Source organism: Lagenorhynchus albirostris, chromosome 13 (genome assembly GCF_949774975.1).
Source record: "Lagenorhynchus albirostris chromosome 13, mLagAlb1.1, whole genome shotgun sequence".
Taxonomy (NCBI): Eukaryota; Metazoa; Chordata; class Mammalia; order Artiodactyla; family Delphinidae; genus Lagenorhynchus; species Lagenorhynchus albirostris.
Genome location: NC_083107.1, coordinates 40,558,533 through 40,580,779, shown reverse-complemented (window position 1 = coordinate 40,580,779; position 22,247 = coordinate 40,558,533). Strand labels below are relative to the sequence as shown.

Below are 22,247 nucleotides of genomic sequence, written 5' to 3'. Positions count from 1 at the left end.
TAGAGATGGTGTAATGATAGAGTTTGGAAAATACTTCTTAAGGTTCAGATCACCTAGGAAATCTAGAAAAGGGGTTAACTTTTTTTTGATCAAAGGAGAAATCTGAAAATTAAAATGTTAATAGGGACAATTTATCTTAGAAAAAATTTTTAAATACATAGATTGACAGATGTTTCCAAAAATTTTATATACGCTGATATACTATACAGCTGTCTTCTAAAATATATTACTAAAAGCTAGGCACATTTTATGAAATGTGATTAATAATTTGCTTACCTTACTACAATATGGACATTCACCAAATATGACGTTAAAACTCTGTCTACTAGTCAGTAGTCCTCTCAACCACTGAAGATTTTAAAAAGAGAAGAAAGGGAGCAGTGTCAACATGATTACATATTACAGGTACTCCAAATAAATTTTTCTTTTTGAGTGCATTATATTTTTATGCCAGATGGTTTGCCTTCTTAATTTTGTTTTGCAAGAGTAAGAGGAACATCTCCTGAGCCAATACCAAACTACTAAAATGCTGAATAACAAGGGGAAACCAGTATGGATTTCAAGATCTATACCACTGATTTATATGCAAATTATAGGCCCCTTTAAGAATCTGATTAAAAAGTATGCACCTTCTCTACCCCAAAACAGATGTACACAAAAATAACTCCATGGGGTTCACAGACCCTCCCTAAATCCATTAATCACAAATTAAGAACTCCTGCTATAAAAGATATCCTAGGCTCTTTAAAATTTAGGTCTTAATTCTGATCTTAATCACCAATAGTAGGGTTAATTCTCAATCCATTAATTACAAGCAGGAGGCAATCCATTTTTAAAAATTAAATGAATTTTCATTATTACAAAAGAAAGCACATGTTCCCTTAAGAGTATCTCTATAATTAGACCTAGTATTTTATGATTTTATATAAAGTAAATTGACATCTCTACCTAAATTCTCCACTGTTAAACTGCAGCTAGCACCAGCTGCTATCTCTGATCACAAAAATCAGGAGGTAATATTAAGGAAGTTTTTAAAAACTGAAAGCTGCAACTCATTTTGTATATAGATGCACATACAGTTAGTCATATGTCCATTGTGCCCTAAGATGAGTGCTAGAGAGCAAGTGACTGCAGACAGGAGGGAAAGCAGACTTCTCATGTATACAGTAAATAAAGTGTCATTAAGAGTGTTGTGAGTTATTTAGATCATAAAATGCATTCTTCTCAATATCAAAAGTAGGATTATTACATTTATTCTATACTTAAATATAGCCTGAAAAAGTAATAGGTACTCTACAGTACTAGCTCCCTTTCACCTTATTGCCACCATTACTCCTACTTGGATGAGTTTACAGAGTTTGCATTGTGGTTACATGAGATATTTACAGAAAGATTCCAATGTTCCATCAGTTTAATTTGTTATGCATCAATAAACAGTCCATGAGTATATTCTAAATACATTTTCCCACTTCTTGGATACTTTAGGACATTTATAAATTCATTAGTAGCCACGAAGAAATGAAATACACATTTGGAATGAACTGTTAAAGGAGATAATGGCAATAAAAGATCACTATTGATTTTAGATTGTTTAGATTTCAAATATGCATATTTCCTATGCTGTTAGTCTTACTGATATTTTTATTTTTACCTCATATAAACATATTTGATGGAAAGGCTGTCCACACTGTGAATTATCACACACTTGATCAGGAATGGCACCGTCAAGTTGATAGGCATAACAAATTCCACAATCCATAGAAAAATCCTTTGAGAAAAGAAATATTGGGGGATGGGGTGGTGGGCAGAAAGAAATATAAGAATACACAAGGTGAAACTAAAAAGTGAATAATATGGTATTAGATACTATTAAATTTTTATAAAATTTTTATAAAGGTAACTATATTGCTGTTACAGAAAATACAGTCACATCACTATTTAACACCTTAGAAAAGCTATCTGTAAGAGAGGGCTGCCTTTTTCATCCAATAAATAATATACATATACCAAAAAGCAGATTCTGTTTTTGGCTCACAAGATGTTTTGGGCTTAAGTAATATTCCCACTATGCACATCAGTATAATGCCACTGCAGTATGCAAAGACAGGAACTGACATTAGCTGGTGATTATACTAAACTTCAAAATTCTGCAACTAAAGGAAAAAGACAAAAACATCCCCACCACTTTAGTAGTCTACATTCTTAGGAGCTTTGTCAAAAATCAATTCTTAGTTTATCTTTGCAGTGTAGTAGTCTCTATTCAATTTTGAAAAACTATGCTGCCAACCTTCACAAACACTTGTTTCAAGCTAATTAGAACTTTATTTCAGTCATCCATAAGCAGATAGTATAGAAAATCCAAACATCTCATTAGCTACATTGGACCTTTCCCCTATTTTTAATAATAAAGATGTCATTAATCACTTTACTGCTACAATGACCATGAAAAAAGTACACTTATAACCACCAATCAAAGGTTAACAAGTTCTTTGATGCAACTGCCGCTTGCAGTTCAGAAGTCCATTATAATATTCTTCCAATTCCTTCCCTTTCAGCCTCACTTTTCTCTGGTGCCTAAAAGAACATTTGACTTTCATTATGCAACACTATTTGGAATATCAAAGCACTGATAAGACTTACAGATTTTTCCAGGATAGCAGGAGCTGGAAAATCAATTTCTAAAACATCTTTCAAATTTTGTAACAGACTATTTTCTGGATCCCTGAAAACATGAAAAAAACCTGTTACTAAATTTGTAAAATCATAGAAAAGTAACAATTATATTGCAAAGATACCTACCACAAATGTATGTTTCTGCTCAGCCTAATTCCCAGGGGTTTTACCACTTCAAATATTAAAAAAAAAAAAAAGTTTAATAATTTAGGGTTTGCTGCTGTCATTTTGTAAAGTCACATTTGGCACAGAATTTGTCTCTTTTTATTGAGCTATAATTGATAACACTGTATTACAGATTTAGGTGTACAACATAGTGATTTGGTATATGTATATATTGCAAAACGATTACAAGTTTAGTTAACATCTATCATGCAGTTACAAAGATTTTTACTCTTGATGAAAACTTTTAAGATCTAATCTATTAGCAACTTTGAAATATACATAATATTCGTTAATTACAGGATTTGTTTCCTAAGTACGTGATTAGAAAATCTAAATCATATATATTATATATTAAAACACAGAAGTACACAGTTCACAATGAGACATTTTCATTTAAGATGTTTACCATTAATATATTAGAATATTTAATTACAATTAATTTTTAATTATAATATGTAATTACAATTAATTATTTGTCTACAGTGGTAGACAAATATTTTATAATTCTGTTAAAAACATTTAAACCTGAGATCTCATACCATGGTCAGCTCCAAGAAAACAGCACTCAGGAAGCATAGTAGGATGCCTGGGGTCTACTTCTATATTTATCGAAGCATTATTCCCTAGAATAAAAGAATATTAAAGCTTTTAGAAGTAGAACAGATAATGAAACAAAAAATAAAGGAGTATTTGTCTGGGTACTTATTTCATTGTATACTCAAGGAAAGATTAACTAATTGTATTATATATATAGTTTTTTATAAAGGTAAATATACTACTAATTTATAATTTAACAAAAAGAAGTAATTTGAAAATTTTGATCATGACTAAAGATTTGGGGATCCCAAGTTTCAAAAAACAGAGCCAATCCATAAGTTAATATAATTAATTTAGATACAATTTCTGGTCAGAATTGCATTAAAGTTTGAATAAAAATTTTCTATGGAGTGAAAAATCTTTAATATATAAAAATTACAAGTCACAAGTTTAAGAAATAATCTAAATGATATCGTAATAGTCTTGAAAAGTAACAGAACAAACATAAAAGACTAAAAATACAATAAATGGTAAAAATAAATGTTTAAGATTTGAGTTTTATAAGAACATTTTCTGAAATCTTTATCCCCCTGTGAAGCTTTCCTGGATAAGTTAACAAAGGGGTCAATTCATATTAAATTTTTGGAAACTGTTCATTTAATAACAAAAACAACTAACAGTTTACAGAATCTAAGGAAAAGCTATTTCTACTTGGCACTAAATTCTTTTATAAATTTTAACTGTACTAGAGTATGTACAAATTTCAGAAACTTTATTGCTTTTTTTGAAGGTACACAGTGTGGTTGTTTAAGCTTAATTTGGATTTCATTTTTATGGTAAAAATGTCTTGATAAATTCTATACACTATAGAATAATCCTCTGGCTCAGGTTGGCAACAATATAAATACAATTATTACAGATCTAGCAAAAAGAGGTAATCAAGTAAAATAAAAAAAGTCCAGGTAATTCAATAAGAAAAACAAAATTACAAAAAGTTAATTTATAATTTCATTGGTTAATGCATTTTTTACATGAACACATATTCCATGTTAGCCTTTATGTCACCTAATGGCTCCAGAAAGTACTTTCACTTAACAACAATGGTTGTATTAACTAGTCTTTTCATTAATTTGCTGAAAACCTGGTCCTAAAAGGGCAAATCAATGCCTGAAGAAAAAAAGGAGCTAAAAGGTAAATATAGGGAGAGTGAATAAATACCAGGTTGTTTTTGCTGAATGAGAAATAAGTATATTTAATCATAACCTAAGAGAAATAATTATTTTAATGGGGCCATTAAGATAATAAATTACTGCACTTCTTTGAAGAAAACAGTTTAAGTATCTACTTGTTCACAAATATACCATAACTTGGTTAATTATTCCAAATTAAACACTGTTAAGACTTTTTCAAACTTGATAAGTAACAGTACTGTCTGTAAAATTGTTGCGCAATTATACTTTCCTCTTCTCATAGTAACATGTCACTTTTCCCCCCAGATAATCTATTATGCCTGGGTAGAAACTAATTCAGATATGATTCACATCAAAAGATCAAAATATCCTTCATAACTATATAGTATTTACTGTGAACTCAAATATAGTTTAAAACATCTAAAATCTTGAGAGGTGGAGCTTTAAAATTGACTTCATGTATTGCTTGCTCATAATGAGAATACATAAAACAATCATCTCATAGTAAAGAGAATATGGTAATATTTCCAGGATGATATTTATGGTTATTCCACATCTTATTAATTTCATATATTTATAGTAAATTAAATACTTAAAATATATTCAATTATTATTTTGTAAAGCTTTCTTTTTACTCTTCAATGGCATGCATGGCCCACTTCAGGTTCTTTTACCCTCCTCTATATTTCTGTCAGAAAATACTTCCAAACTTGTTCGTACTTGTCTAGTTTCACGAATGAAGACTTCATCATTTCTAACACAGTTTTTTCCCTAAGTAATGGAAGTTCTGAAAAATCTACTCCACAATTTCTGTGCTAACTGAAAGCTAATTAAATACTATCTCTGAATGCTACTTCCATGGATTAGATCATCACCTTTTGTAATGAAACACCTCAGTACTTGCCCTTTCTACTTGAAATATTTACATTTAAATACATAGTAATAAAAGAAATCATAGTTCATCTCCCAAAGTTTTAATAGTTGACTTCATACAAAAAAAGTCATCTAAGAGTCCAATGTCATCTTAGATTCATTTTCCTAAGTAATACAAAATACAATCAAACACCTTTAAAAAAAAACCTCCTTAATCCTTTTTTACTCTACCTAATGCAATTCTGCGTGCTGTAGCACTCCTTGTAGGTTTTTCCGGCTCAAGTACCCAAGTCTTCTCATCAATTTCATCCATAACATCCCAGAATGCCTTCAGTGATTCCAGTGCTGCCAAAAACTGACTATGAATGCTTATTAAGGAGCTCTGTGGAAAGACAGATGAAAGCTGAATAAGCTGTATGACACTATCAATAGTGGATTATCTTTCACTTAGGATACAACTCAGTTTACAAGTTTTAAGCTCTGTTTCATTTCAGCTAAAACTAGACTCTAGTAAACAACAGTCAACTCTCCCTGCTTCACATCTCTTCACCACTACTAGTATTAACAGAATTCTTTTTTGATTGTCACTGGACTGTGCACTTATCAAGAAAGAACTTTTTACAAACCATATTTATTATGATGCATTTTGTACTATATGTATGGAAAGGTATACCTTGTATTAATAATTACTATTATTAACGTATACAATATACATTTAGCATAGTGTCTACAATGTTAGTATGAAAATATTTTTATTTTCGCTCAGTTATCAAGTTAAATACAGTGCTATTTGTAATTTGATTAAATTACTTTTATATACTGCTAATAAATAACTTTGCAGACTTAATTAGACAAAGAGTATGAAAAGGTTTTACACACTTTTAAAGAATTCAACAGAAATTACAAACAGGATTTCTTTTGACGTTAAATTTTTAGCTAATCTCTGAATTCAGTATTTCAGGCATTAATCCTTTATGGGAATTAAATACATTTTCACTAAATGACAAGAACTAAAGCCATCATTGATTTTAAAAATCAATTCATAAAGTCAAGAGTTTCTTATAAAATAATGTGGTATGGTTAAAAGATACAACTATTTACTAAATATTTTATATAAAAAGCCATCAAAACTAAAACAGTTTTAAAAAGAATTAAGGATTTATTTTTTATTTTTTTGCAATACATGGGCCTCTCACTGTTGTGGCCTCTCCCGTTGCGGAGCACAGGCTCCAGACGCGCAGGCTCAGCAGCCGCGGCTCACGGGCCCAGCCGCCCCGCGACATGTGGGATCTTCCCGTGTCCCCTGCATCGGCAGGTGGACTCTCAACCACTGCGCCACCAGGGAAGCCCAAGAATTAAGGATTTTATTTACTGTTTCAAATAAGCAAAACATATAAAAAAGTCACTGAAAAACTGCTGGCTCGTATCAAATGTATTCATCCAAAATAACTGATACAAGGCAACAATTCAAGAATATGATACACCCTGAGTAAGATGAAAAGAAAGAACTCACGTCCTTAAACATGTATTTTGTACTTATGTACTTAAGGAAAACCCATTTCATCTCATCACTTGAGTCAGGGTGTACACGTAGATGGATTCATAGCTCAGATTCACCAAAGCAGTTTCAACTCTTTAAAAGTTAAGAGTAGGAACTAGAGCTTAATGAGTAAAAATAACCTTTTATTAATAGTAATATTGAGGGTAGAATATTCTCTTCTAGTATACCATACTTATCCACAAGTTTAGATGCCAGAATCCAGAAATCAGAAAACTAAATACCCAAGTGTTTCTTTTTTGTTTAACTGCGAGCTGCACTTTATTTCCTCTTTCACTGAATGCACCACCATTCTTTACATACCCAAATAAGAAAGCAGCTTTGGTCCTTATAGATTTCCTCTGATACCTAATAAATTCTGTAAGTTAACATAAGACTTAAGTCCATATTTAACATATTTCTTGATAACTCTATTAATCCTAGTATTATTATACATTATTAAAATAATCCCCTATTCTTATTTCCATATTCAGACTTGCCATCCTTGACTTAACCTTCTGGCAGAGTACCCTATTTAAAATATAAACCTGAACAGATCAGTCCCTCTCTTAAAACCATTCAAACCAACATTCTAACTGGATTTTTTTCCTCTCTAGTCATATTCCCCTAAAGCCCATTATTTACATTGTGATTAAGCTGATTTTTGTATTCTGCAAACCTGATACTATAATTTCCTGGTTTACAATAAACTGTTTTAAGTGCAGTTCTCCAAGTGATGTTTTGTCTTTGTGATACTACCACGTAATAAAAGCAACACAAGTCCCAAGAGCTGTTCAATAAATATTTGTTTAAGTAAATTGAACTATTTGACATAAGAAAATAATCACTGATGACCACCATTCTATTTGGTCACCATTATTTACAAGTACCTTGCAAATTATGTTTTATGTTATCGTTAGTGATTAAAACCACAGTTCTTTATCATGGCTTACAATTAATATTGTTTCATATGTATACACAGATATGTTTACATAAAGTAAATTGAAATACTTTCTGTGGGTTTATTTACTACTCCAAGCTTCAGTAACCACGTTCCCTATGATCATTCCCAAATTTTCTGAAGCCAGATGGAGAACTCCAAACCTACTCAGCCATTTCTATGTAGATAACATCTATATGGCTGTCTAAGATGCACACCATAATTGGATGGTTCCAAACGGATCTCATCATCTTCCCAAAGAAAAATTCCCTTCCCGCTGTTTTTTTTATTAGTGAAAGGGGCTACTACTTGCCTTATTGCCCAAGCCAGGAATCTAAGCATACATTTAAGTAGATTACTAAAACAACCTTCTAACTGAATTTTCTTCCTTTAGACATAGCCCCCTATTTTAACTAAATTGACTTTTGTACTATGTAAGTCTAATACAGTAATTTCTTTGCTTACAATAAAAGTCATTAATCACTAGATGCAAACATTATAAACCAACTGGTGGACAGTATGTTGGCATTTTTAACAGCTTTATTGAGGTATAATTGATATACAAAGAACTGCACATATTTAATGTGCAAGTTGAGTTTGGGCATATGCGTATACCCATAATACCATCACCATAATCAAGGTAATAGATATAGCCAACACTTAACAAGAGATCTCTAACATGAGATCCCTAAAAACACTTAACATGAGATCTACCCTCTCAACAAATTGTTAAGTGCACACTACGGCATTGTTAACTGTACTGTACAACAGATCTCTAGAACTTATTCATCTAGCACTCTGTACCCACTGAATACCAACTCCTCATTTCACCCACCAGCCACTGGCAACCACTACTGTATTCTCTGTATCTATGAGTTTGACTTAGATATTTCATATAAGTAGAATCATGGCAGTATTTGTCCTTTTGTGACTAGTTTATTTCACTTAGCAGAATATCCTCCAGCTTCATCCATATTGTTGCAAATGGCAGGATTTTCTTTTTTAAAGCTGTCTTGTATATACCACATTTTCTTTGCCCATTCATCTGTTTATGACAGATAAACAGATGGACAGTTGGATTTTTTCATATCTTTGCTATTATGAGTAACACTACAATGAACATGGGAGTGCAGGTATCTCTTCAAGACTCTGATTTCAGTTCTTTTGGAATATACCCAGAAGTGGGATTGCTGGATCATATGGTTGTTATATTTTTTACTTTTTTGAGGACGTTCCATACTGTTTTCCGTAGTTGCTGCACCATTTTACTCTATCACCAACAGTGTACAAGGGGTCCAGTTCTTCCACATCCTTGCCAATACTGGCTACTTTGTGGGAGTGTTTGTTGGTTTGTTTTGTTTTTGATAATAGCCATCCTAACAGATCAAAACTATGACATGATACCATGTTTTAGTTTTGATTTTTATTTCCCTGATAATTAATGATGTTCAGCATCTTTTATATACTGGTTGGCCATTGGTATGTCTTCTTTGGAGAAACGTATGTTCAAGTTCTTTGCTCATTTTTTTAATCAGGTTGTTTTTTTGCTGTTGAGTTGCAGGAGTTCCTTGTATATTTTGGATATTAACCCTTTATCAGATAGTTTGCAAATATTTTCTCTCATTTCCTAGGCTGCTTTTTTCATTTTGTTGATTGTTTCCTTTACTGTGCAGAAGCCTGTTAAAGGTATGATGCAGTTCCACTTGTCTATTTTTGCTTTGTTGCCTGTACTTTCAGTGTCATATTTAAGAGATCACTGCCAAAACCAATATCAAGAAGCTTTTCCCCTATGTTTTCATCTAGTAGTTTTACAGTTTCAGGTCTCATGTTCAAGTTTTTAATTAGTTTTGAGTTGATTTTTGTATACAGTATGAGGCAGGCGTCTAATTTCACTTTTTTGCATATGGATATCCAATTTTCCCAACACTGTTTGTTGAAGAGACACTCTTTTTAAAAATCAGTATAGTAGTGTCCCTCTCCTTTCTCTCTCTCCATCTATATCTATATTTTAAAATCTATAATTACCTATTTCATTGAAAATCCAAGGAAAAGTTAACCAAAAAAAGTCATAAAATGCTGTCACATGGTATCTTTCATGTGAAAGTAAGTTCCCCCAAACACACTGTCCATTTCTTGTATGCTTGAATGTAAATAAAATCCTAAACACAGCTCTGCTTAAAATGCTAACTCTGTATTTTAAACAGAAAAGGTATGTTTTTAAAAAAAAAATGACAGCAAAATAAAAACAAACAAAAAACCCATAAAACAACCACCCTGAAACTAGAAGTCAGTTGATAATTACACAAGAAGTGAATTTCAAATCCTAAAAGTCATCATCAGTCTCCCAAGGCAACAGAAATAAAAGCAAAAATAAACAAATGGGACCTAATCAAACTTACAAGCTTTTGTACAGCAAAGGAAACCATAAAAAAAACAAAAAGACAACCTACAGAGTCAGGGAAAATATTTGCAATGATTTGACCAACAAGGACTTAATTTCCAAAATATGCAAACAGCTCATATAACTCAATATCAAAAAATCAACAATGCAATCAAAAAATGGGCAGAAGACCTAAATAGATATTTTTCCAAAGAAGGCATACAGATGGGCAACATGAAAAGATGCTCAACATCGCTAATTATTAGGGAAATGTAAGTCAAAACTACAATGAGGTATCACCTCACACCAGTCAGAATGGCCATGATTAAAAAATTGACAATAAATGCCAGAGAGGGTGTGAAGAAAAGGGGACCCTCCCACACTGTTAGTGGGAATGTAAATTGGTGCAGCCACTATGGAAAACAGTATGGAGGTTCCTCATAAAACTAAAAATAGATTTGCCATTTGATCCTGCAATCCCACTCCTGGGATTATATATCTGGAGAAAACTATAATTCGAAAAGATACGTGCACCCCAATGTTCATTACAGCACGTTTTACAGTAGTCAAGACACGAACACCATGTTAATGTCCATTGACAGATGTATGGATAAAGATGTGGTATAAATATACAATGGAATACTACTCAGCCATAAAAAAGAATGAAATAATGCCATTTGCAGCAACATGGATGGACCTACAGATTATCATACTAAGTGAGGAATGTCAGAAAAAGAAAGACAAATACCAAATAATATCACTTATATGTGGGACCTAAAATATGACACAAATGAACTTATCTATGAACCAGACTCACAGACATAGAGAATAGACTTGTGGTTGCCAAGGGGGAAGCGGGGTGGGAGAGGGATGGATTGGGAGTTTGGGATTAGCAGATGCAAACTATTATGCATAGAATGGATAAACAACAAGGTCCTACTATATAGCACAGGGAACTATATTCAATATCCTGTGATAAACCATAATGGAAAAGAATATGAAAAAGAATGTATATATCTGCTGTACTGCAGAAATTAACACATTGTAAATTAGCTATGCTTCAAAAAATAAATTTTTTAAAAAGTCATAATCAAATTTTACACAGTATTTTTATGTTCCAAATAAAGAAAGTCTGAAAAAGTGAAAAGTGAGACACAGAAACATTTCTCTTAGCAATTTTAATGAAGTGGATATTAAAACTATTCTATCAATAAGCCTCTGAAAAAAAAATTTTCTACAACTGCTTATTTTGTCTGTTAAATCATTCACAAACTTAATTTTCAATTGATTACCCTACTGAAAATGGGGGAAAAAAGTCTAAATGTTAACAGTGCAATTAAATATTCTATATACATCACCATAAATGCCAAGGAAGTACCCTATAATATGACCAAATTTGATATCAAAGTTCAGTAAGTATTTTGCAAGGAGAAAAGTTCTCTAAAAATTTTTTTTTCAAAAATAAAATTGCCAAGTCCTCATTTTTTAATATGAGCAGTCTCACATCACACCAAAACTACTGTGCAACTGCCTTAAGTTTTCTTTCTTTCTTTAGAGGGTGGGGGCGAGACAATATGCAATGTAAAATAACATGTGAATCAGATAAAGAAAAACTCTGATAAAAGGTGAGAAAGTTAATATTAAGAGGTAACATTAAAATACAAAATGTTGGTAAGGATGTAAATCAACATGAACTCTCACATTCTGTGGGTGAGTGTATAAAATGGCACAACCATTTTTGAAAAGATTTGGCGATTTCTGTAAAAACTAAATATATCCCTATTTGTAACTTAGCTGTCCATAAAAAGACTTATGTAAGGATGTTCATAGTTTATTCATAAATGTCAAAAATTGGTATAAGTCCAGATGTCCATCAATAGGAGAAATGATAAACTCTAATATATTCATGCAATGGAATAGTACTCAGGAATAAAAAGAAAAAACTACTAATACATGTCACAACATGGAAATTTCAAAACTATGTTGAGTGAAAGAAGCCTACGTACATAAAGAGTACATACTATATGCTTCTGTTGATATGAAGTCTGGAACAGGCATAGCTAAGGTATGGTTGGGAAAAAAACAATGGATATTTACTGGGAAGAGAGAGGAGACTGAATGATGGTAATGTTCTGCATCTTGAGTATGGACTGCACCAGTATATTCATTTACTGAAACGTATGATACACTTAGGATTTATGCATTTTATATATATATATATATATAGCATTTCACTCAACTATGGACATAGATAACAAACCACACAAATGGTATCACTACCTGTAACTTTCTCTACAATAAAAATCACACTGCAATCAGAGAACTTAAATACTGATTGATATAAGATACAATAGAGTATGTCAGTTAAGTTCATAGACTTGTAGTCAAATATTTAGTCTCATTCCTAGTTCCACTACTTAAAACTAGTTGCATCTTTCTCAGCAAATTACTTAATCTCACTTAGCTTCTGCAATATGGAAATACTGTTAATCCTTACAAGATTTGAGTGAGATGATGTATATAAAATGCTAAGTGCTCAGGATACAGTATATGCTTAAAATTGATAGCCACTATAATTAAAAGACATATGGTCCCTGACCTAGAGAAATTCTATCAAATCAAAAAATATTTGTACCATATTAGACAAAGGATTAACACCCTTAATATAAAAAGTTACTGAAAATCAATTTAAAAAATACATATGTATTTTTAAAAACAGGGGATTAAAGAGTTTCCTAGAGAAAAAATTCACATAATCACATAAAAAATACTCAACTTCATAAGTTTAGACATTATTTCTAATTGCAAAATTTCAGGTAAGAGAAAGAGAAGAGATGAGCAAAGCCTCAGAGTTAGAGGATGGTGAGAATAATGAGGTATACGGGATGGGCCTCTGCTTTCCCAGAGTAACTTTTCCTTTAATAACTGAGGTAGCTCAATTCCATGGTGTGGCTTCTTTCTTACAGCACTCCCATTACTAGTCACTGCTTTATTACAGAACATCACTGAAGAGGTGAGCATTCTATAGGTCCTATGGGACCATGGTACATGCCCTTAATCCATTCCAGAATAATCAAGAATGGTTTTGTTCTAATTCAGCACCAATGATTTTGTTCCAAGGCTTCACTAGTCCCTGGGTAGTGTGGTTTTAAAAACAACCCACTTTATATAAAAATTTTTATTTCCTTCTTTGTACTTTTCCATACTTCCTACAATAACATATTATTTGTATAATCATAAAGGAGCACATGTAGAACTAGAAATAAATGGTCTGTCAGCTATCCTTTCATTTCATGAATGTGTATAGTGAAAAACATACTAAACTCAATTCAATGAAACTAATATTTCAACCATGTGTCAGGACTGGGTTAGGAACTCCAATACAAAGATAAAAGAACCCAGTACACAGAGAGGTCACCATTCTAATCTTGACGGGTAACAAAGTATCTGATATCAAGACATACCCAGCCTCTTAAAGACTTAATATTACATCTATAAATGTGAGTGTGTGGTAGATAACTTCTAAGGTGACTTCCAGCTCTAAAAGTCAAGAACTCTAAATATAACTTTGAAAATCCATGAAGTAGGTGATTCTGTCCAATTAAAAGTAGGTATACCTCCTTTCAAGATGCCAATTACTATAACATACTCCCATTTATTTCCAAATCATGTTTATAAACATATTTTCTCATTCAAATTATATATAAATTATAAATAACTTATATGATTCACTGTAGAACAATCATTTCCTCTTTAATCAAAAGAACTTTTATACCAGAATCAAAATATTTGGATTACACTTCATATCCCCATGTATTTAAGGGGAGAAGTCAAACATGCATTATACAACTACTGTTTTTTTCTAAAATACAGGGACAAGATTTCAGTCTTCTAAAACTTCTGAGTTTGGGAATAGGTTTGAAACCACAAATTTCTAGCAGGTATAGAAAAGCAACTACACAGCTCAAATATGATGAAGATCCAAAAATTACACCCAGAACACTGAAACTGGTTAATTCATTAATCAAAGGAAAATGTCAACCTTTTTAGCACATATACATAATTTAAAGAAATAAAATAGAGGAAAAAAAACTGTAGAAGGAAGACAAAAGAAATTATCAGCAAAACCAAAAAAATAAAAATTTTAAAACCTCAAAAGCAGGGGTTTCCCTGGTGGCACAGTGGTTAAGAATCCACCTGCCAACGCAGGAGATACGGGTTCAAGCCCTGGTCTGGGAAGATCCCACATGCCGCGGAGCAACTAAGCCCATGCGCCACAACGACTGAGCCTGTGCTCTAGAGCCCATGAGCCACAACTACTGAAGCCCACACGCCTAGAGCCCATGCTCTGCAACAAGAGAAGCCACCGCAATGAGAAGCCCGCGCACCGCAACAGAGAGTAGCTCCCACTTGCCACAACTAGAGAAAGCCCACAAGCAGCAACAAAGACCCAATGCAGCTAAAAATAATTAAATAAAATAAATTAAACAAAAAACAAACACAGAAAAGGCTTAGTGTCCCAAAAGCAATAAACTATCCTACAGAGAAGAAAAGTATCCCAGTAACCAAGATAACAATGTAGGAGCCTCTCACCTAAGCCTTGCTGTCGGAAGGGAGAGGATGTGATGCTAAACCACCTCTTGTCCTTAAAGCGCCAAAAAAATTTTTTAAAAAGGAGAAACACTGAGAAAGTTAGAAAACATAAAACAAGGAGAAAAGAGTATATTCTATATTCCACTCTACCTACTCCAAAGATTTGCAGCATACCATGTTGAAGGCATAACAACCACAACATTCATTATTTTATCTATGTATCTTTCCATCTATTTTTATGTGGGGTAAGGCAATCACTAAAAAAAAAGGCACAGACTAACCACCAGACATTGGAAAACTGTATCTGTAACATTCCATGCACTGGGAGCACAAGAGCTAGGTTTAACAGGGAAGATATTCCTGATATGGAGTCCAATCTTCCCGTGTGAAAAGCAAAGGTCAGAAGATTAAAAATAATGTATTAATCTTGAGGGGGAAAAAAAACAGACATCTCGACATGATTTGAAAAGAGCAGGCATAAAGATATTAATAAGAGATCAATTTAATATTAGGTTCACCTAAGGCATTTAATGAAATTCTCTGCACTGAAATCAGGATACCTGGACTGTTTTGTATATAGGCTTCTTGGTGAGAAGATCTGTATGTGAGATCCCTGTGTTGATGCACTGAAAATTTCTGAATAATCCCAATGCTGAACAGTCTGTTTGGTGTGATAGATTTGGCATTTAAACCTTTAGATCATTGAACCTTTAGAAAGTTCATCTGGTCAAATGTCACCAAATCATGACCTTTCCAAAAATATTACAAGGCATATTCTATCTCCCGACTGGTTTTATATTACTGAAACAGTCTATTTTGGAAATGCTTGCCAATTTTTATTGCTGGCAAGTGTGATGAATCAAGTACCCCAATATTTGACCAGAGGAAGGTCAAGTTGGTTATTCTTGTTTATGTTTAATAAATAAATAAACCATCAGAAAACTAGGTTATATCAGTATTCTATAGAAATCTTGAAGGGTATCACATTTTCTCATGACACATAGCCAATAAACAGAGAAGGAGATGAAAATGTTCTTATTAACTCCATGGCTAGAGGATATATAGTTCGTGAAGGAAATCGGTGCTCTGGTTTCCACTGTCACCATCCACTGACGAATTGCTTATATGCTTAAGTCTAAACTCTTTTCGAAACATGCTAGTCCCGATTACTGAAATGTTAATAATTTTTTTTATATTCGACAAAGAAACTGGGTAACAAGTACAAGCTAAGAAGTTAGTGGCTGTGGCCCATTATTATATAGAAGTTGCATAAAATTTTTCAAATGGTGGTGACAAGCCAAAGGAAGCTGATAGCAACTGTAAAGAAAGTTCTGTAGGGGTAAGGACATCATTTGAGAGAAGACTAGTACACTCTTTGAATTATAAATAGAGTTTTAAAAAGGCCCGTTAAGTTATATTGCTTAGAAGGTCACATATAGCTGCAAAAGTTTTGTTCAGTCTTGAAAAACAAATCAAACAAGCAAAAGGCAACCATCAGGATTTTTTTAAGGAAGGTAAATTTCTGCGCCGTAAGTATAACTGGTATATTTGGATCCTTGTCCTACGTCATCTTTATTTGTAGCTATAACGTTAAGTGATATATGCAATGATAATTTGAGCTTGGGATCTCCCCCAAAAAGCAAAGCCTGAGGCCAGGGCTTGTGTACAGATAGGTTATTGGAAGTAATCTCAGGGACTGAGCGGGAGTAGGGACTGGAAACAGTATAAGCGAGGAGAGAAAGCTAAAATAAGGGTGTACTTTCAAGATGGTTACTGTGGTCAATGGCAGCTCCGTGAGAAGTTCTAGAGAAAGCTCCTCAGAATTGCCACCCAAGAAACAGAATTCAGGAGCATTTATTCACTGTCTTCTATTCCTGACTGGTCGAGTTGCCCTAGGAGGGTTATGAATTCTCTCACATTTCCAGATCTGCATACATATGTATCCCTAATGGCTCCCATAAACATCACTGGTCCTAGCATTAGAAGAGCTGTGGGGCAAAGAAAGAGAGAAGTGGTAGAGCTTAGGTGAGGTGTTTTGTCAAGATACACAATCATGAAACAAACTGAAGCAATATGGCTGAGTAAAAAGTGGATGCAAAGGAAGTGAAGTAAGGAGCAAGAATTATCTGATTCCTAAGCCATTTGCCAAACAGGGAAGTAACATATGGTCAATTCTCCAAGAGTTAAATAAACCTATTTTGAAAAAACTTTCCTCATGAAATTAATTTATATAAAGCTTTAATAGTGATAAAAGGGATATATTTGAAATACCCAAAATATATATCTATATAAAATATTCTGCCTATTTTGTGTTGTTGTCTTATTATTGAGCTTTCAGAGCTCTTTATATATATTCTAAGCACAAGTCCATTATCAGATACATAATTTGCAAATATTTTCTCCTAGTCTATACCTTGTCTTTTCACTCTTTTAACAGTATTTTTCAAGAGCAACAAGTTTTAATTTTGATTAAGTCCAATTTCTCAACCTGTTCTTATAAGGATCTTGTTTTCTGTATTGTGTTAAGAAATCTTTGCCTATCCCAAAGTCACAAAGCTTTTCCTTCTTTTTTCCAGAAGTTTCATTGTTTTAGGTTTTACATTAAGTTTATGATTCATTTTGAGTTAATTTTTACATATGGATTGAAGTTCATCTGTTTTTTGTGTATATATATATATATATATATATATATATATATATATAGCAAATTATTTGTCCCATTTATTGAAAAGACTGTCTTTCTTCCACTGAATTATCTTTGCACCTTCACTGGAAACAGCTGTATGCATACACAGTTATATGGGTATACTTCTAAATTCTCTATTCCAGTGATCTTTTTTTCATACTTTATATTAATACTACATTGCCTTGATAGATAGGTTTGTCTTAAAGGTAAATTTATAAGTCTTGAAATCAGGTGGTATTAGTCCTCCAATTTTGTTCTTTTTCAGTTTTTTGGACTATTCTAAGTTCTCTGCATTTCCATATGAATTTTAGAATAATTTTGTCAATTAAAAAATCTACTGGGATTCTGATTGAGATTGCATTGAATCTATAGATCAATTTGGAGAGAACTAACAAGTTAACAATACTGAGTCTTCTAACTCATGAATATAATTTATCTCTCCATTAATTCAGGTCTTTACACAAAAGATTTGTAGATGCTTCACCAAAGAAGATATGATGACAAGCATTTAATACGTTCAACATCACTTGTCATTAAGGAAACGCAAATTAAAATCAAAATGAGCTACCACTACACACCTATTAGAATGGCTAAAATGAAAATGACTGGACATACCAAATGTCAGTAAGGATGCAGAGAAACCAGAAGCCTCAAACACTATTGTTAGGAATGTAAAATAGCACAACCGCTTAAAAAAAACCGTTCAGCAGTTTCTTAAAAAGTTAAATACACACCACTTAGATGATCTAGCCATTCTAACCCTAGGTATTTGCCAAAGAGAAATGAAAGCATATCTTCATATAATGACATTCACATAATGTTCACAGTAGCTTTATCTGTAACAGCCACATCCTGGAAATACCCCATCTGTCCATCAACAGGTAAATGAACAATATATGGTTACATTCATACAAAGGAGTACTACTCAGCCTAAAAACAATGAAATATTATTACATGCTACAACACTGATAAGTCTCTAATTTTGCTGAGGAAAGAAACCTGACATAGAAAAGTATATAGAACTATATAAAACTCTAGAAAGGAGAGCAGCAGTTGCCTGGGGATCAGGAGGAAGGACACGAGGAACAGAAGGGAGAGATTAAAAAGGCAAAGCGGGAAACTTGGTTGTTGTGGAAATGTTTATTATCTTGATTGTGGGGTTGATTTCACGAGTATAAACATTTGTCAATGCTCACCAGATCATACGCTTTAAATATGTTTAGTTTATTGTATATCAATTATACCTCAAAAAAGCTGTTTAAAAAAACACTCATTCTGGGGCTTCCCTGGTGGCGCAGTGGTTGAGAGTCCTCCTGCCGATGCAGGGGACATGGGTTCGTGCCGCAGTCTGGGAAGGTCCCACATGCCGCGGAGCGGTTGGGCCCGTGAGCCATGGCCGCTGAGCCTGCGCGTCCGGAGTCTGTGCTCCGCAACGGGAGAGGCCACAACAGTGAGAGGCTCACGTATCGCAAAACAAAAAAAACAAAACAAAAAACAAAACAAACAAACAAAACACTCATTCTGATTTCTGGACAGTAATTAATCTATACATTAGTACCTTCTTTGCAGTAGATCTGCAGTAGATTTCTCAAATTTTAGGACCTAAAAAATTTACAAAACAGCTATATTTCTAACAGCAAAGACAAAGACAGAAGAGTAACTGTTCATAAACCCACCACTTAGATAATAAAAGCTTATCAGTTTTATATGTATATATTGGGCAAGGAAGGAGAAAGGATATACATGGGAACAAAGATGTTAGCTATTACCCCGTAACTGTTATTAGATTATGTTAAACTAGGAAAGCACTTAAGCAGAAAAGTGTGAACACTGCCAATCTCAAAATGTAATGCTTATTATCTTTAAAAGCATTTTGTTACTTTTATAATACCTGAAGTGATATAACGTCAGTCACTTAACCAGATCTTAGAGTATAATATCTTCATCTTAAGTACTATTATTTCCAGTATTTTAAGAATTTTCTCACAGTCCCAGAATGTGATCTTTTGTGCTCTGATGACACTTAAATTAATAGCATAATTTTCTGGTACTTGCAACAGTTGCTTTCCATTCTGATTTTTTTATACTTTCCTATAATATGCGCACATAAATCCTCTAATAATCATTTTTGTCTTTTTCTCTGAGGGATTCAAAAGGCTTGATTCAAATATCAAGAGATTAAACTTCTAAAGAAATTTAATTTTAACATTAATTGCAATATTCCCAATCAGATATCTTTAAAGAGATAAATCTCTTAAATGTTCAGTTCATTTGATCTTATTTGCAAGCTTCATTAATTTTCTCAACTCTTTCTGTAGGTGTAACTAAATCTATTAAATCAAATGCTATTCTGTCACACAATCCATAAAGAATGCATCACCTCTTCTTACAGTTTATTTTTACTATAACTGACCACTGATGATTTAAAAGATTTGCTACTATTCTTAAGTCATGTGGAAAGTATATATGCCCACAAAGTTAAATGAAACGCATTCACTCCATGTGTAGCCATTACAGAATGACTGCAGCAACTCTCTTAATAAAAAAGATAAGGAAGAGAGAGAGGGAGGGAGAAGTAAATAAATGTCTGTCAAGTGTATGTTGAAAATGAGTAGGCACTTCCAACATGGTCCTAAGCTATCCTACATTATAGGTCATTAAAAAAAGAAAAAAAATGTCAGGCCAATTAGGTGAGGATTCTGGGTAGATGACTGAGTAGGAAGCACCAGGAATCTGTCTCCCCACCTACACAATAAATGCACTGACAGAAACTATTTTGGAACTCTTGAGTCTACAGAAGGCTTGCAACTTTGGTTAATTTCAGCTCTTAGCTACCCATCACCCTGCCCCACAGCTCCCTGACAGGCAGCCCTGCACACACTTCGGGAGCACCCTGCACACAGCTTATAGGAGCCAGGGTGGGAGAAAAGGAGCTGTCTTCCAAATATCAGGTACCTATGCTCTGATGACTGATTGCTGCTTCTAATCTCAGAGGAATACACAAACAGGCAGTTGGATATTGCTGCTGTACTTCCTCCCACTGTTTCAAGTCCTTCCCTCTCTTGCAGAAGTGACCTGCAGCGTACTTAAGGAGCCACTGACCCTCCCCCGCCATTTTTCTCTTTTTCCCCTTTTGAGTGTCAGTCTTTAAACACTAGAACATTCAAAAGCAACTCAATGAGTGAGAAAGCAACTGGGATGAGTGAAATGAGGAAAATTAAGAGGTACAAACTTCCAATTACAAAATAAGTGAGTCATGGGGGTGAAATGTACAGCGTGGGGAATATAGTCAATAATATTGTTATATCTTTATATGTTGACAGATCGTAAACTAGACATAATGGTGGTGATTTTGAAATGTATAGAAATATCGAATCACTATACTGTGCACTAGAAACTAACAAAATGTTGCAGGTCAATTATACTTCAAACAAGCTCATAGAAAAAGAGATCATATTTGTGGTTACTAGAGGGGAGGGGTGGGGGGAGGAGGAATTGGGTGAAGGTGGTCAAAAGGTACAAACTTCCAGTTACAAGAAAAATGAGTGCTAGGGATGTAATGTACATGATTGATATAATTAACACTGTTGTATGTTATATATGAAGCTGTTAAGAGTAAATCCTAAGAGTTCTCACCATGAGAAAAAATATCTTTTGCTTTTACTTTTAATTTGTATCTATATGAGATGGATAGTCACTAAACTTATTGTGGTATTCATTTCATGATGCATATAAGTCCAATCAATATGCTGCAGAGCTCACAGTGCAGTGCAGTATATCTCACAGATATACAGTGCAGTATGCCAACTGTATCTCAATAAAACTGAGGAAAAAAAGGCAACTGCCTTTATAGGAAAATTTTGGAAGTCACTCTGCATGCCCAGGGAAAGGCTCAAAAAAGACCAGAAAAGACCCTAAGAGTACACCTCAGGCTGATCCTTGATGCAGAGATAGCCTGCAACAATCAAGAACACAAAAACATAGACCAAAAAAACAGGGAAATTTTGATCTTTCCTCTGGAGAGAGGGGAGGATCCAACTTCTAAAGTTACCACATTATATGACTAAAATTTCCAGTTTTCAACAACAACAACAAAATCACAGGGCACTAAAAACAAAACAAAGTGTAGCCCTGATTCAAAGGAAAAAAATTAACAGGTTCCAAACATAGACCTGAGAGTATCTCTACTAGACAGAGAATTTGAAACAACTGATACGTAAGCTTTAAATAAGATGTAGAGCAAGTCAAGAAACCAATGTATGAACAAAATGGAAATAACAACAAAGACAACATTTTATGTTGTTTCAAAAAACAACATAAAAAGAAATTCTGGAGCCAAAAATTACAATAACTAAAATGAAAAATTCACTAAGCGAATCCAAAGGTGAATTTGAACAGACAAAAAAATCTGTGAACATGAAGATAGGACGTAAGTTATTATGGCTGAGAAGCAGGAAGAAAAAAGATTGAAGAAAAGTGCATGAGTCTAAGGGAACTGTATGACACCATCAAGTTGACCAATATATGGATTGTGGGGTCCCAAAAGAAGAACGAAAATGGCAGAGAGCATATTTCTATAATGGTTGACAAATTCGCTGAAATACATAAATATACACATCCAAGAAGCTCAATGAACTCTAAGATGAACTCAAAGAGATCCACACCAAGGCACA

At 33.4% G+C, this 22,247-nt stretch overlaps 1 protein-coding gene across 5 annotated transcripts in view; it reads right to left on the bottom strand.

The window, feature by feature from the left end:
- The window catches only part of FANCL (FA complementation group L), a 77,459-nt gene that overhangs the window by 572 nt on the left and 54,640 nt on the right, over positions 1–22,247 (bottom strand). For all 5 annotated transcript variants that reach the window (XM_060168992.1, XM_060168994.1, XM_060168993.1 and 2 more), the window contains 6 exons: positions 5,670–5,820; positions 3,378–3,461; positions 2,800–2,845; positions 2,641–2,722; positions 1,652–1,768; positions 277–348 (listed from right to left, as the gene is read on the bottom strand). In XM_060168992.1, coding sequence (XP_060024975.1) covers positions 277–348; positions 1,652–1,768; positions 2,641–2,722; positions 2,800–2,845; positions 3,378–3,461; positions 5,670–5,820 — 552 coding nt within the window. The remainder of the gene's footprint in view (positions 1–276; positions 349–1,651; positions 1,769–2,640; positions 2,723–2,799; positions 2,846–3,377; positions 3,462–5,669; positions 5,821–22,247) is intronic.